The sequence below is a fragment of the Leucopleurus acutus genome (genome assembly GCF_964270905.1).
Source record: "Leucopleurus acutus genome assembly, chromosome: 9".
Lineage (NCBI taxonomy): Eukaryota > Metazoa > Chordata > Mammalia > Artiodactyla > Delphinidae > Leucopleurus > Leucopleurus acutus.
This window is the reverse complement of record NC_139144.1, coordinates 53,443,362-53,458,302: the sequence shown is the minus strand read 5'-3', so window position 1 is coordinate 53,458,302 and position 14,941 is coordinate 53,443,362. Positions and strand designations below refer to the sequence as shown.

The following is a 14,941-nucleotide window of genomic DNA, read 5'->3' as shown; positions in this document are numbered from 1 at the left end:
AAGTCAGCCAATGTGCATCAGCTTTACAATTAATTTTAAAGTTTTTTTATCCTAGTGTTTCTCTTTTTGTTACACACATGAATCAGAAAGTTTCATAATTAAGAAAAGTTCTTTAAGCATGTAAGATAATTTATTTCAAAAGCAGTTGGGAGTCTTGCAGTAATAGGTTTTAAGATTATACTCATTGGGACTTCCCTGGTGGTCCAGCGGGTAAGAATCCACGCTCCCAATGCAGGCGGCCCACGTTTGATCTAGGTCCCACATGCATGCCGCAACTGAGAGCCCACATGCCGCAGCTAAACATGCCGCAGCTAAACATGCCGCAACGAAGATCTCGAGTGCCGCAACTAAGACTTGGCGCAGCCTAAATAAATAAATAAATATTTGGGGTGGGGGAAGGATAATACTCATTACTGAGTTCTTTGAAAGTGATGGGCCTATGTTAAATTGAGTTCTCCAGAGAATCTACATTTATAACCAGAACTTCTATCGTTTTTTTCTTTTACATCTAGAGATGTTTCTACTCATTTTAGCCATGGTTATGAAATTCTGAAAATATTTTCATGGCAAAATGAAGTTTCATGGATTTTAATTAGAAAATATACAGATTCTCTTTATTCATGATAGTTATGTGTTATAAAGTTGCCTGGAACACTTATTCAGTGCTCCCAGGGGATATATATACACATACATACATGCACACACACATACATATCATATAGATTTTTTTTTGCTCTTTCCACTATATTTTATTTTTTAATTTTATTGAAGTATATTTGATTTACAGTGTTGTGCATATCATATAGATTATAATATTAAATCCTAAGAAAACATCCTGGTAGATTATATTTTGTTTAATTTTCAAAAGAGAAATGAGGGTTAGAAGTGTTAACTGACTTGCCTAAGGGTGCCTTCCCCCCAAGTAGTTGCCAGAATCGGGATTCCAACCCTATTGGACTGACCCAGAGCCAGAATTTCTTGCAGTATGCTCTGCTACCCCCTACCATCTCCATTCTCATGGTCTCCATCCTTGTCCTCTCCATATGAGAGCTTAAACAAAAAAGCAGTGTGCTCGCCTTGCTTGATGCCAGTTGGAATCATGCGTGCCATGAAACTCAATTTTTTTTAATTATTTATTTTTGGCTGCTTTGGGTCTTCGTTGCTGCGCATGGGCTTTCTCTAGTTGTGGCGAGCAGGGGCTACTCTTTGTTGTGGTGTGTGGCTTCTCATTGCGGTGGCTTCTCTTGATGTGGAGCATGGGCTCTAGGCACGTGGGCTCAGTAGTTGTGGCTCGCAGGCTCTAGAGCGCAGGCTCAGTAGTTACGGCGCACGGGCTTAGTTGTTCTGCGGCACATGGGATCTTCCAGACCAGGGCTTGAAGCTGTGTCCCCTGCATTGGCAGACGGATTCTTAACCGCTGCACCACCAGGAAAGTCCCAGCAACTCAAATTTTTTACCACTCTGTGCACTTTTGCAAATGACTGTGAGTATTGATCTCAGGGTTATATATAAATTTAAGCAAATAAGCAAATTCACAGATAAGAAATCTTTGAATAATGAGTGCAGACTATACATACAATACAGTATTTTCTATAAACTTAGGAGGTTCTTCTGCAAGATGTTGAGAAATTGTCAAAACAAGACTGTTTGGATAATAATAAAAGTATTAGGTAGCATTTATTTTTGTTTACTTGCTACCAGGCAATATTCAAAGCATCATACACATACTAACTCATTGAATCATCACACCAACCTTATGAGGTAGAGATACCATTGTCACCCCCATTTTACAGATGAGGACATCAGAGCAAAGCAAGATGAAGTAAATTGCCCAGATATACAGGTAATAAATTGGTAGAGCCAGATTTCAAATCTAGGTAGTATGATTCCAGAGACTGTCTCTAAGGAAAATAGGAAATGTACAATATTAAGATATTGAAATTATGAAATGGACATGCTTTACAACCAAGGTAATTTAAAAATCATTTTGTAGATGTTTACAGAACACTTGTTTTGCATCATGCTCTTGGAAGAGATAATGATGTTTAAATGTGCTTTTTTCTTCACTGGAACTCATGGTTTAGTAGGCATGTATGCAAGACACCACAAAACAAGGCTAAGTATGGTTAAAAAGTGTTTTGAAAATTCTTAGTAAGTCTGGCTTCATAAGGGAAGTGATTCAGGGTAGGCTTTAGCTGGAAGGTGATATTTGAGGTAAGTCTGTATATTGGAACAATCCCCTTTTAATTGTACTTTGTTTTCTCCCTAATTGGTGTAATGTATGGCACATAGCAGCTACTCAATACTAATTTGGTAAATAAGTGAATAAATTATGAATCTGAAATGATGAGATGGGGAGGATTTAGATTTTAGAGAGGGTGGAGTATGCATAAAGACCCAGGCTGAAACATGTTAGAAGTGTATATAGACATCAAAAAGTAGTTTAATAAGAAAACAATAGTCTTTGGAAATGAGTCTTTCCAGGAGGTAAGAGTAGAAAGTCAGTCTAGGCCTAGGTTAGAAGAGCCTGGGCAGTCGGGTTTTATCGTACTTATTATATTGTATTCAGTAGGCAGTATAATTTGAGATTATTTAAAATTCAAGTAATTCATTTTCGTAGGGGGAATAACCTTTGTTTATTTGAATGTTAGCAAGAATACTTTTGTTATCGGTCCCTTTTTCATTACATATTTTTTCCTTTTTTTCTCTTTGAATGAATCCCTGGGTAGTAGTTCCATTAAAGCAACTGAAGGACTAGGGCATTAGGATGATAGTTGGAACTGTCTTGGTTTCTGAGGCAACTGCATTAACTGTTCCAGGTTCATTCTTACTGTCCTAATCCTCTGAACTTCCCATGGTACAGTCATCACAGGCAGGAACTATATTATTCCTTACTCTCTCAGGTCTGTTTCCAAAAAATAGAGGGATTGTATCCTTAACCACAGAGCTATCTTTTTTTTGCAACACCATATAAGTGGTTTAAAACCATGTACTGTGGAATAAATGGTAGTAAGAAAAGTGAACCATGAATTTGTACTATTTAATAATTGAATGAAGAATTGTTGTTTGCAGTAATATCAAGTGTTGGACAGTTTTGAATTGATACTTTTTATTTTATGAGGGTTCCCCCCATAAAAAACCAGGATATATAAATAAATATTAAAGATTTTATAACAACATTAACATTTTCAAGACTAATTACTTAACAGTTTAACTGAAGTTGACTGCCGTGAACTGATTTTACTTTCTTAGAGACTCCAAATGCCTTACAGATTATTTTCTAGTATATAAATATATTATGTATGTCGCACAGTGAGAATTAATACCTTAATATATTTATTTTAGATTCAAACATATTCTGTGAGATAGAGAAAATAATATCATCTTTATTTTACAGGTGAAAACACCAAGATTTAAAGAGATTAAACTGATTTAAATGTCATATTTTAGTCCAGAAATTAAAGTCTGAAGGCTTAGTACTTGCTAGTAACATATGGTGACATTGATGGGATATGTGATACCAAGACGAAAACTGATAGGATTTTGCTCAAGTGAGCATGAGATCAAGGGATGTTAGAGGAATCTAATGTTCAGTGGCATTAGGCTGTGATAACCTCATATATCCGTCTCACGGTAGGAATGGTCATGCCTTTGGACTGAAATTCTTAATTCTGTTTACAATAGACCCCCTACCTTGCTTTCTACATTTGGTATGATTTTCCCAGAGGGATTAGAATTCTCAAAGTCTCATGGTACCTTAATTCTCTTTTCTGAACTGTACTTAAATGGGGACTGCCAATATTTCTCTCTGAGGCTTTCTTTTTTCCTAGGCCCTGTCATTCTTTTTTTTAGGTATGTTAATACATTCATTTGAGGTGCCTTTAAGTCCTCTTGGCCTTGGACTTTTGTCTCCTGAAGGTGATTTTAATTACTTTACATATATTCTGTTCTGTTCTGTGGATTTTACTTTTTTTTTGGTCCTTGGGACTACAGCCCTTAACTACTCAGGCAAGTAAGTAACAGAGACAAAACTTTGTCTCCAGGGCTTCTACTCGACTCCCTTATGCTCTAACACTTCTGTGAATGATTAGGGACATAGGGACATACCTCAGCATATGTTCTGGGTTCTGATTTATCCACAGTTCCAAAATAGAGTCCCAAATCAGAAGTGGGGGGAAAAAATCTGTCCTGCTTTCAAATTTCTGTTCACACCAAAAATCTAGAATCAAATTGATATGCCATAAATGGTATAATTGTCTTGCATATCACTTGCGATTCAACCACTTAAGCATGGCATATCCCTGAACTTTTAATTCATATACCCCAGGAGTGAAGTTAAGGCTGACTTACAGGAACCTGTGTTTGTTGTTTTACTCTTTTCATAACACTTGCCCACCAAACCTTCAGGTCACTAAAATACTATATGGGAGGAACTCTGATATATTTTTAGGACAATCTTCTGGAAATGTAAAGAGTATGTAGTGCTCTAGCTATTGCAAATACTAAATACATAGAATGTTAATCAGTTAATAAGAAAGAAGAACGTATAATGGTTTAGACACATTTTAATCCCACTGAATTTTTAAACTAAAAAATTTAGTCATAACAATGTAAGAAAAATTTCTTCCCACCAAGAAGGCCAACACTGCTCATAGATAGTATTGACTACACAAGTCCTGTGTCTCACTGACGTAAGAAAAATTAAGGGGCAGGCTCAGCAGCTACTTTTTGTAGGATAATGTGAAAAGCAGTCTTCTGTCAGTCTTTTGGTAATGGGGTTAAGGGATATAAGTAACCAGGAACTAAAAATGCCATTTTTATATTTTCATTTTTTCTTTATAAAGGAACAGGATAAAAAAGTAGAAAGCTCAAATAAAGAAATACAGGAAAAGGAAGCAGTCATTGAAGAATTAAATACAAAAATAATAGAAGAAGAAAAAAAAACTCTTGAGCTAAAGGATAAAGTCACAACTGCTGATAAATTACTGGAAGAATTGCAAGAACAGGTTGTACAAAAGAACCAAGAGATAAAAAATATGAAATTAGAGCTGACTAATTCCAAGCAAAAGGAAAGACAGTGTTCTGAGGAAATAAAACAATTAATGGGGACAGTTGAAGAACTTCAGAAGAAAAATCATAAAGATAGTCAATTTGAAACTGATATTCTACAAAGAATGGAACAAGAAACACAAAGAAAGTTAGAACAACTCCGGGCAGAGCTGGATGAGATGTACGGGCAGCAGATAGTACAGATGAAACAAGAATTAATAAAACAACACATGTCACAGATAGATGAACTTAAAACACAACATAAGGGAGAAATGGAGAACGCTTTAAGATCGTGTCCAAATATTACAGTTAATGAAGATCAAATAAAGTTAATGAATATGGCAATAAATGAACTGAATATAAAATTGCAAGATACTAACTCTCAAAAGGAAAAACTCAAGGAAGAACTAGGAGTGATTTCAGGAGAAAAGTCTGTTCTACAGAGACAGCTTGAAGACCTTTTTGAAGAATTGAGCTTTTCAAGGGACCAAATTCAGAGGGCTAGACAGACTATAGCTGAACAAGAAAGTAAACTCAATGAAGCACACAAGTCCCTTAGTACAGTGAAAGATTTGAAAGCGGAGATTATTTCTGCATCTGAATCCAGGAAGGAACTAGAAGTAAAACATGAAGCAGAAGTTACACATTATAAGATAAAGCTTGAAATGTTAGAAAGAGAAAAAAATGCTGTATTGGACAGAATGGCTGAATCACAAGAAGCTGAGCTAGAGAGGCTGAGGACACAGCTCCTGTTTAGTCATGAAGAAGAACTTTCCAAACTGAAGGAAGATTTGGAAATTGAACATCAAATAAATATTGAAAAGCTTAAAGATAACTTAGGCATTCACTATAAACAGCAGATAGATGGCTTACAGAATGAAATGAGTCAGAAGATAGAAACCATGCAGTTTGAAAAAGACAATTTGATAACTAAGCAGAACCAGTTAATTTTGGAAATTTCAAAGCTGAAAGATTTACAGCAATCCCTTGTGAATTCAAAATCAGAAGAAATGACCCTTCATATCAATGAACTTCAAAAAGAAATTGAAATACTCAGACAAGAAGAAAAGGAAAAGGGTACACTTGAACAAGAAGTTCAAGAATTACAACTTAAAACTGAATTATTGGAGAAACAAATGAAGGAAAAAGAGGATGACCTTCAAGAAAAACTTGTACAACTTGAAGCAGAGAATAGCATTCTTAAAGATGAAAAGAAGGCCCTTGAAGACATGTGGCAAATATATACTCCTGTTAACCAAGAAGAAAGATTAATTTTCATAGACTCCATTAAGTACAGATCCAAAGACTGTAGCTGGCAAAAAGAAATAGAAATACTTACAGAGGAAAATGAGAACCTCAAAAAACAATGTATTCAGCTAACTGAAGAGATTGAAAAGCAAAGGAACACTTTTTCATTTGCTGAAAAAAATTTTGAAGTTAATTATCAAGAGTTACAGGAGGATTATGCTTGCCTTCTCAAGGTAAAAACCGATTTAGAAGACAGTAAAAATAAACAAGAAGTTGAATATAAAAGTAAGCTTAAAGCACTTAGTGAAGAGCTTCATCATTTGCAAAGAATAAACCCAACTATAGTGAAAATAAAAAGTTCAGTCTTTGATGATGACAAAACTTTTACAGCAGAACCATTGGAAATTGGTGAGGTTGTTGAGAAAGATACAACAGAACTTATGGAAAAGCTTGAGGTAACCAAGCGAGAAAAATTAGAACTGTCAGAGAGACTGTCTGATCTTTCTGAACAATTAAAACAGAAACATAGCGAGATTAGTTTTCTAAGGGAAGAAGTTAAATCTTTAAAGCAAGAAAAAGAGCAAGTTTTATTGAGATGTAGAGAGCTAGAAATCATAATTAACCATAATATGACAGAAGATGTAAATGTGTGTGCTGTCCATTTAAGCTCTTTAAAAGATGGAGTTTTGACAAGCAGGGATTGTGGAGGGTGTGTTCCTAAAATAAGTAAAGACTTTGGTGAAGAATCAAAAATAATGGAGTTAAATGAAATTCCTATTGAAAATATGACTCTTGGAAAAGAAAACAAGCAAGAATGGTTTTTTGATCACTTGCCGTCAGTGACAAATGAATCATCACTTGGGACAACTGAACCAGGTGAAAATGATAAACTTCAGCAGGAGCTCAGTGTACTTAAATCAGAACAGGTATGTTTACTTACATGTATATGCTACAGCGTACACTTCATACTAAAAGTTTTCATCGTCATAAAACATAAATTAACCTTACAAGAGAATGAAAGTAAACCCTGTAATGTAATTCTCACTTAAGCCTATCATTTATCATTTCTTTTATCTTTTTAATTCTTAAACATTGTTGCCTTAAACGTTGTTGCTGCTCTTTTAGTTACTCTTTTAGTTAATCTGCTCAGGAAATAGAACATAGAACACATTTTCTTTGAAAAGGCAAGAGTTTAAATCACAAGAGTCTGAGCTTTAGAAAAGTTATTTTGTAATATTTTGTTGCAATCCCAAAGATTGGTTTCAGTCTCATTTTGTATTGGTGTTTTCAAGGTTCCACAACTGAAAATTAACTCTCAGACTTTTTAGTGCTCTATATAGTTGTTCAGTAGTTATGAAACTATATTTCCCTGAGAAAAAAATCTTGGTTTAAATCCTAGCGTTTTCTCAGAGTCTTGTTGAAGTGGGGGGGAAATGTATTAATTCTAAAAACAGTTAAACAGTGCATATAATGAGTAATACTAGGTCACTCCTGATGATTTATATTTGCTGGATACTGAAAATAGAAATGACATGAAAATTCCACTGGACATCTTGTATAATGGTGCTAACTAGAGCTTTATGTGTTTCTTCATTTCTATAACAAGTATTTATTGAGTCTCTTGCCAGGTAGGAATAGTGGTGAACAAGAGAAAGAAGGTTCCTGCTCTCAGAGAGCATATATTCTAGTGAGGGAGGCAGGCAATAAATGAGGAAACATGTAGAATAGTTAAGAAAAGTGATGTTTTATAAGGAAAATAAAACAGATAATGTGACAGAGAATGGTGGGTAGTGGTGGTGGCAGCATTAAATAGGGTGGTCAGGAAAGGTGTCTAGGAGGAATTAACATCTGAGCTGCCATCTGAATGGCAGCGAGGAGTCTACCACATGGAAATTAGAGCAATTGTGATGACAGAGATGAATTTGAGGAACAGAATAAAGACGTATTTAGTTGAGTTTGAGGGAAGGAGAGTGGAAGAAAAGAGTTTGAAGAAGCAAAAGACCAGATCTTGTAGAGCCTTACAGACTGCGTAAGAAGTTGAGATTTTATTCTGTATACAGTAGGAAGCCACTGGAAAGTTTTTTCTTTTTACTTCTAATAAATGTACTCACATTTGTGATCTTATATCAGATATTAGGATATTTTACATTTTAATAACCTAAATAGAGTTAAGATGTTCTAACTGCATAACTATTAATGCTTTGTTAAGTATCTGAAATAGTTTTCAAAATCATAATTGGTTTTGATGTAATCACTTCTGAAAATGCCAGAGATCATTTAAATTTTTTTAAAAAACGTTACTGGGGGAGGACCTAAATTTGAAGCCATCAAAATGGTCAAATCTTCTCAGTAAGAATTTTATTTTTTCTAACTAAAGACATTTTCAGTGACATTCAGATACCATCTCCTTGACATTAACTTCCATAAAGTAAACAGAGGCAAACCCATAAGCTGTCCCTGCCCCACTCATCACTACCAAGACAAACCCCCTTAGTGATGGGGACAGGAGTGAGGTATGTGTCTGTGGAAGGAAGCTCACGGAAGAAATTGAGCAACAACTTACATAATAACACCTAAGAGCAATCTAAATATGCTTAGAAGTAATGCTGAAGCCACAAAAATACTTCTACTCTTAGGACTAAACTAATTGGCTCATAAACATGAAAAGATACTTCAACATTATAAATTGATATAACAATAAAATAGCATTTTATACCTGTCAGATAGGCAAAATAAGTTTCACAATAAAAAGTGTGATGAGAATGTGGGGAGATGAGTATTCACCTACACTGTTAAATATCAGTGTGAATTGGTGTAATTATAAAAATGTGATAAAATCTAATGCAGTTAATATACATAATCTGTGATGAAGCATTTACATTTCTAGGTGGCACTCAGTGTAGTCCCTGACCAGCAGCATCAGCATTACTTGAAAACAGGTTAAAATTCAAATTCTGGGGCCCACACCAGACCTCCTGAGCTAGACGCTCTGGGAGAGGGGCCCAGCAATCTGTTTTAATAAGCACTCCAGGTGATTTTGATGTGTGCTAAAGTTTGAGAACCACTACACTAGAGAAACACTAGCATATTTGTACAGGGCATATGTATATCAATTTATTGCAGCATTTTTTGAAATATCAAAAAATTTAGAAATAATCCAGTTGATCTCCAAAAAGGAAATGGACAAATTGTGCTATATTCATATATATAATACCACAGTTAAATTCATCTGTATCTCCATGGATAGATCTTAGAAGTATATTGAATGAGAAGAGTAATTTGCAAAATAAATACCATTTTGCACCATTTATGTAAATTCTTAAAAACAAAATATAATGCATTGTTTATAGATGGATTGAGAAGTGAGAGTATAAGAAATGAACTGTACTTGCAGCAAATTTATGATCAAATTTATGATAATGATGGCCTCTGGAGAAGGAGGAATGAGAACATAGTAGATTAAATTTTATCTATGTTTTCTTTCTAAACCAAAAAAATATGTAGGGAGGAGAGAAATGAAAAAAAAAGATAAAATAATTGTATTTGTTAATTTGGGATGTGTGTACATAGTGTTTATTACATTATTATTTGCATTTCTCTATACTTGTTTTAAAATGTTATTTTTGAACAAAAATGAAAGATCAGGCCATCCTAGCTATACCAAATATCAAAATTTACTGTGAAGTTGAAGTAATGAAAATATTGTGCTATTTTCCTTGAAAAAAGATAGGTAGGTCAGTGCAACAGAATAAGTGAGATAAAATTTAAATTAGACGTCACTTCTCTTACATGAAATTTTAAACTATAATTTCATGTATTTCCTCCCTTGTAATCAGTATGTGCAAAAAAAAAGTTAAATTACTTGATTTGTCATTTAAAAATATTCTAACCTACACATTAATTTACTTTAAGAATGATTTAAGGCTACAGATGGAAGCTCAACGTATTTGCCTCTCTCTGGTTTATTCAACTCATGTGGATCAGGTTCGTGAATATATGAAAAAGGAAAAAGATAAAGCTCTTTGCAGTCTTAAGCAGGAGCTTATTTCTGCTCAAGAGGATAAGATCAAGGAACTTCAGAAAATACACCAGCTAGAGCTACAGAATATAAAAACACAAGAAACAGGTAAATGATTTCTAACAAAATTATAAGTATTATGAAACAAATAAGTATCACTTAGAGCCCACCACTCTATGATTCTGTTCTTGACTTAGACCCCATAGAGGAACATGACTGGGTATTCCAGTCCTGGACTCATTTGTTCATATAATCATAGGATACTCGTTTACGTGCTTGAGAAATCTAAAAATCACTGAGTTATTTTCCCCAAGATGTCAGCAATCCTGTGGGAAAGCAATATAAAATAAACTCTTAGAAAACAATAGGAAAATTTCTATACTAGAAGAATGAACAGAAAGAATGGAAGGAGAGAGGAGAAAAGTCTAGTACTTCCTGGAAGAGTGAGGCAGTAGGCAGGAGTAGGGAGGTTGGAATTTTAGCGAAAGCTCTTGAGTTTTAAATGTAGAGATATGAGAGACTGCATCCATTTTGCAGAGTTGAGAATTCAAGGTGTGTGAAAAAGTACTGAGGGATAAAGATGGAAAGATTGGCAGGAGCTTGATAAGAAAAGACTTCATATACCCTAAGTGAAGCATTTTTAATCTTTATGCCAATGGTGATAAGACCTAATGCAGGATTTTCAATAGTGGGAGTAACATCGTAAGATTTTTAAGATGACAGCATTGAGGCAAATTGGGGGAGTTGATAAGTGATGGGAAGACCAGTTAAGCAACTTTGGCAGTAATTCTGTTAACATTAAGATGTTGAACTAAAATGTCATTGGGGATTGGAGAAGGAAGGAAAGTTTAAGAGTTAAAGAGGTAGGCTGGATATCAGCTCGGTGCTTTGTGACCGCCTGGAGGGGTGGGATAGGGAGGGTGGGAGGGAGGGAGACGCAAGAGGGAAGAGATATGGGAACATATGTATATGTATAACTGATTCACTTTGTTCTAAAGCAGAAACTAATACACCATTGTAAAGCAATTATACCCCAATAAAGATGTTTAAAAAAAAAAAAGAGGTAGGCTGTAGTCTGCAGTTAATATTAACAGTAAAAGGGGAAGGAGTTGAGAATGATCCCTAAGTTTCTAGCTTGAGTAGTTGGAATGAGGGCGACTCCAGTCATGAGGAGGATAAGGACCAGATTTGTGGAAAAAATAGTAAATTAAACTTGGAACATTGAGTTAAAAATACCTGTTGACTTTGAAAAAGAGATATCTAAGGGGCAGGACAAGAATAATGACGCAGATGTAGAGAATGGACTTGAGGACATGGGGAGGGGTAAGGGTAAGCTGGGATGAAGTGAGAGAGTGGCATGGACACATATACACTACCAAATGTAAAATATATAGCTAGTGGGAAGCAGCCGCATGGCACAGGGCGATCATCTCGGTGCTTTGTGACCACCTAGAGGGCTGGGAGGGAGACGCAAGAGGGAGGAGATATGGGGATATATGTATACGTATAGCTGATTCACTTTGTTGTACAGCAGAAACTAACACAACGTTGTAAAGCAATTATACTCCAATAAAGATGTTTTTAAAAAAAAAACCCACAAATAAATAAATTAATTAAAGAAAGAGAGATATCTATTAGACAGTTGAAAATAGAAAACTGAAACCTAAGAGGGAGGATTAGGCACAAGATAAAGATTTGTAAATCAAAAGATCATTTGAGGCCAAGGACAAGAATGAGATGCCCTGGGAGACTGTAGAGTGAGCCAAAGACTAAGATGGTACTGTGTAAGGAGCAATATTTAAGGAACCGTAAGTGGAAGACTAGTTGCAGTTAACTTTTACCTTTAATACTTATTTAATTAATTAAATTAAACTTCCTCTGTTCAAGGTATCTTTAGGCCCCCACTCTGGACAGATCTGCCTTTGGGAGTGAGGTGGCTCATACGTTTGGAATTGTTTTGTTGAACAGAGTAGAATTTAAAGTGTGGCTTAAATAAGAATACTGTACTTTTTCACTTCAGCAGTTCTTTGTCAGTTGAATAAGATTTTAAGCATATATTGTTTGTATTGGTATCCTCTTCAGATAGAATCTGTAGTGTTTCAGACTACAAGTTAATTAATGAGTCCGTTAATGGGCGATGAAGCCAGTCCAGTGATAAAGTAGAACAGAACACATTGGCCTGCATAGCATGTAGAAAGAGTAAATGTTGATTTGTGAAATTTTTGTTTCAGTTTTATATGGATGTATATATGTAATAGGTTATGCTGTATGATGTATTTCTAGTATTGGGTTGTAGTAAACAAAAATTGTAAGTCACTTCTTTGTACCATTTTGTGGGATATAAATTGAAAATCCTGCAGATTATCTTAGCTGGTTAACACTGAGCAGCACAAAATAACATTGAAAGAAATAAAGAATTTAAAACTAATCTTATTGCCAGGAAGCTTCCAGTTGACATAGATTTAATATGAAAATAGTTTCTAAGTATGTAAACTGAACATTTTAATGCAATATCTATTCTATTAGGTGATGAAGTGAAGCCTTTACAAATGCTCATTGGAAAACTTCACAGGGCAGTGTCTGAAGAATGTTCTCATTTTACACAGGTAAGGTATTAGTTAAAAAGTACTTTTACCATAATTCAAAAAGATACATGAACCACAGTGTTCATTGCAGCACTATTTACAATATCCAGGACATGGAAGCAACCTAAGTGTCCATCGACAGATAAATGGATAAAGAAGATGTGGCACATATATACAGTGGAATATTACCCAGCCATAAAAAGAAACAAAATTGAGTTATTTGTAATGAGGTGGATGGACTTAGAGTGTCATACAGAGTGAAGTAAGTCAGAAAGAGAAAAACAAATACCGTATGCTAATGCACATATATGGAATCTAAAAAAAACATTACTGATGAACTTAGTGGCAGGGCAGGAATAAAGACGCAGACGTAGAGAACGGACTTGAGGACACAGGGAAGGGGAAGCTGGGACTCAGTGAGAGAGTAGCACTGACATATATACACTACAAATGTAAAATGGATGGGCTAAGTGGGAAGCTGCTGCATAGCACGGGGAGATCAGCTCGGTGCTTTGTGATGACCTAGAGGGGTGGGATAGGGAGGGTGGGAGGGAGGCTCAAGAGGGAGGGGATATGGGGATACATGTATATGTTATAGCTGATTCGCTTTGTTGTACAACAGAAACTAACACAACAGTGTGAAGCAATTATACTCCAGTAAAGATATATATTTTTTTAAAGTACTTTCAGACAAGAAACGCTAAATTTTAAGTTACTACAAATTTGATACGCAGAATCATCTGAGTTAGTTTTCCCTATTGTCTTACCTCGGAACTGTATTTAGAAAATATTGCTGAGTTTTTAAGTTTAAAATGAGCATTTAAATGTTTTCCTGGGGCTTCCCTGGTGGCGCAGTGGTTGAGCGTCCGCCTGCCGATGCAGGGGACACAGGTTTGACCCCCGGTCCGGGAAGATCCCGCATGCAGCGGAGCGGCTAGGCCCGTGAGCAATGGCCGCTGAGCCTGCGTGTCCGGAGCCTGTGCTCCGCAACAGGAGAGGCCACAACAGTGAGAGGCCCGCGTACCGCAAAAAAAAAAAAAAAGAAAGAAAATGTTTTCTAGGTAAATTATCTCAGCAGTAGAATACACAAAAGTTATGCCTAATTCAAAAAAACAGACCAGTAGAGCCTTAAGCAGGTCTATCTCCTACCCGTGCCCACTTTGGTGGTTGAGTGATTTGATGACTTACCTGGGGATCTTGCACAAGACTAGTAAGATAAGATTTCACACTGTAGATTGCCAAATCTAAAAACTAATTATGCCAAGTATAATTATATTTGTGAAGATCAGGTGAAATAGGAGCGCTTCTGCACTGCTGGTGGGAGTGTACTACCTTGAGAAGCAGATTGGCAAGGTATATTGTTGAAGATATGTACATCACACGGCCCAGGCATTTACTTCTACTTAGGCTCACATTTGTGCACAACCAGATATGTACATTGTAAGAATGTCTATGTTAAGTCGAAAATTAGAAACAACTCAGATTTTTATCTACAGGCAAATGAATAAACAAATTGTGTTGTATCTATACAGTGGAACACCATATTGCAGTATTTGCTAGGTGTACTAATATCAGCAAATCTCAAAAGAAAAAGTATAAAAACATGCATGTTAGAGTAATCACCTCTGGGCAGAGAGACAGGTGAATGAAATAGGTAAGCAGTACTTAATTCAGAAATCTTCAAATCTGTATGTAATGTTCTATTTCTTTTTAAAAATATGGATATAATATGACAAAATGTTAGTATTTGTTACAGCTAGGTAATAGATGAACTATTTTTTCTGCATATTTGAAATAGTTCAAAATTTAAAATACATGCCTAGGCTTGTCACAGATCTCCATCCTAGCCTGTGTATTTGTGAATCGAAGAGGGAGGAGGATGGTATTAGTTGGGAAGGTAAAGCTCCCTTACTGATTCTGATTACCTACAGAATAGTTCAAAAACAGTATTCAAAAAAGCAAAAGAAAGTCAGAAATAACCACATTCATTCAGCCTCCACCTCTGCCGAAGGGTTCAGGCATTGATTGTCCTTTCATATCC

The 14,941-nt window shown here is 35.6% G+C and overlaps 1 protein-coding gene across 9 annotated transcripts in view; it reads left to right on the top strand.

Moving 5' to 3' along the window:
- AKAP9 (A-kinase anchoring protein 9) overlaps positions 1-14,941 on the top strand; it is a gene marked incomplete at its 3' end in the record, with an annotated part of 146,319 nt that overhangs the window by 38,356 nt on the left and 93,022 nt on the right. For all 9 annotated transcript variants that reach the window (XM_082846665.1, XM_082846662.1, XM_082846660.1 and 6 more), the window contains 3 exons: positions 4,845-7,223; positions 10,210-10,423; positions 12,842-12,921. In XM_082846665.1, the coding sequence (XP_082702791.1) occupies positions 4,845-7,223; positions 10,210-10,423; positions 12,842-12,921 (2,673 nt within the window). The remainder of the gene's footprint in view (positions 1-4,844; positions 7,224-10,209; positions 10,424-12,841; positions 12,922-14,941) is intronic.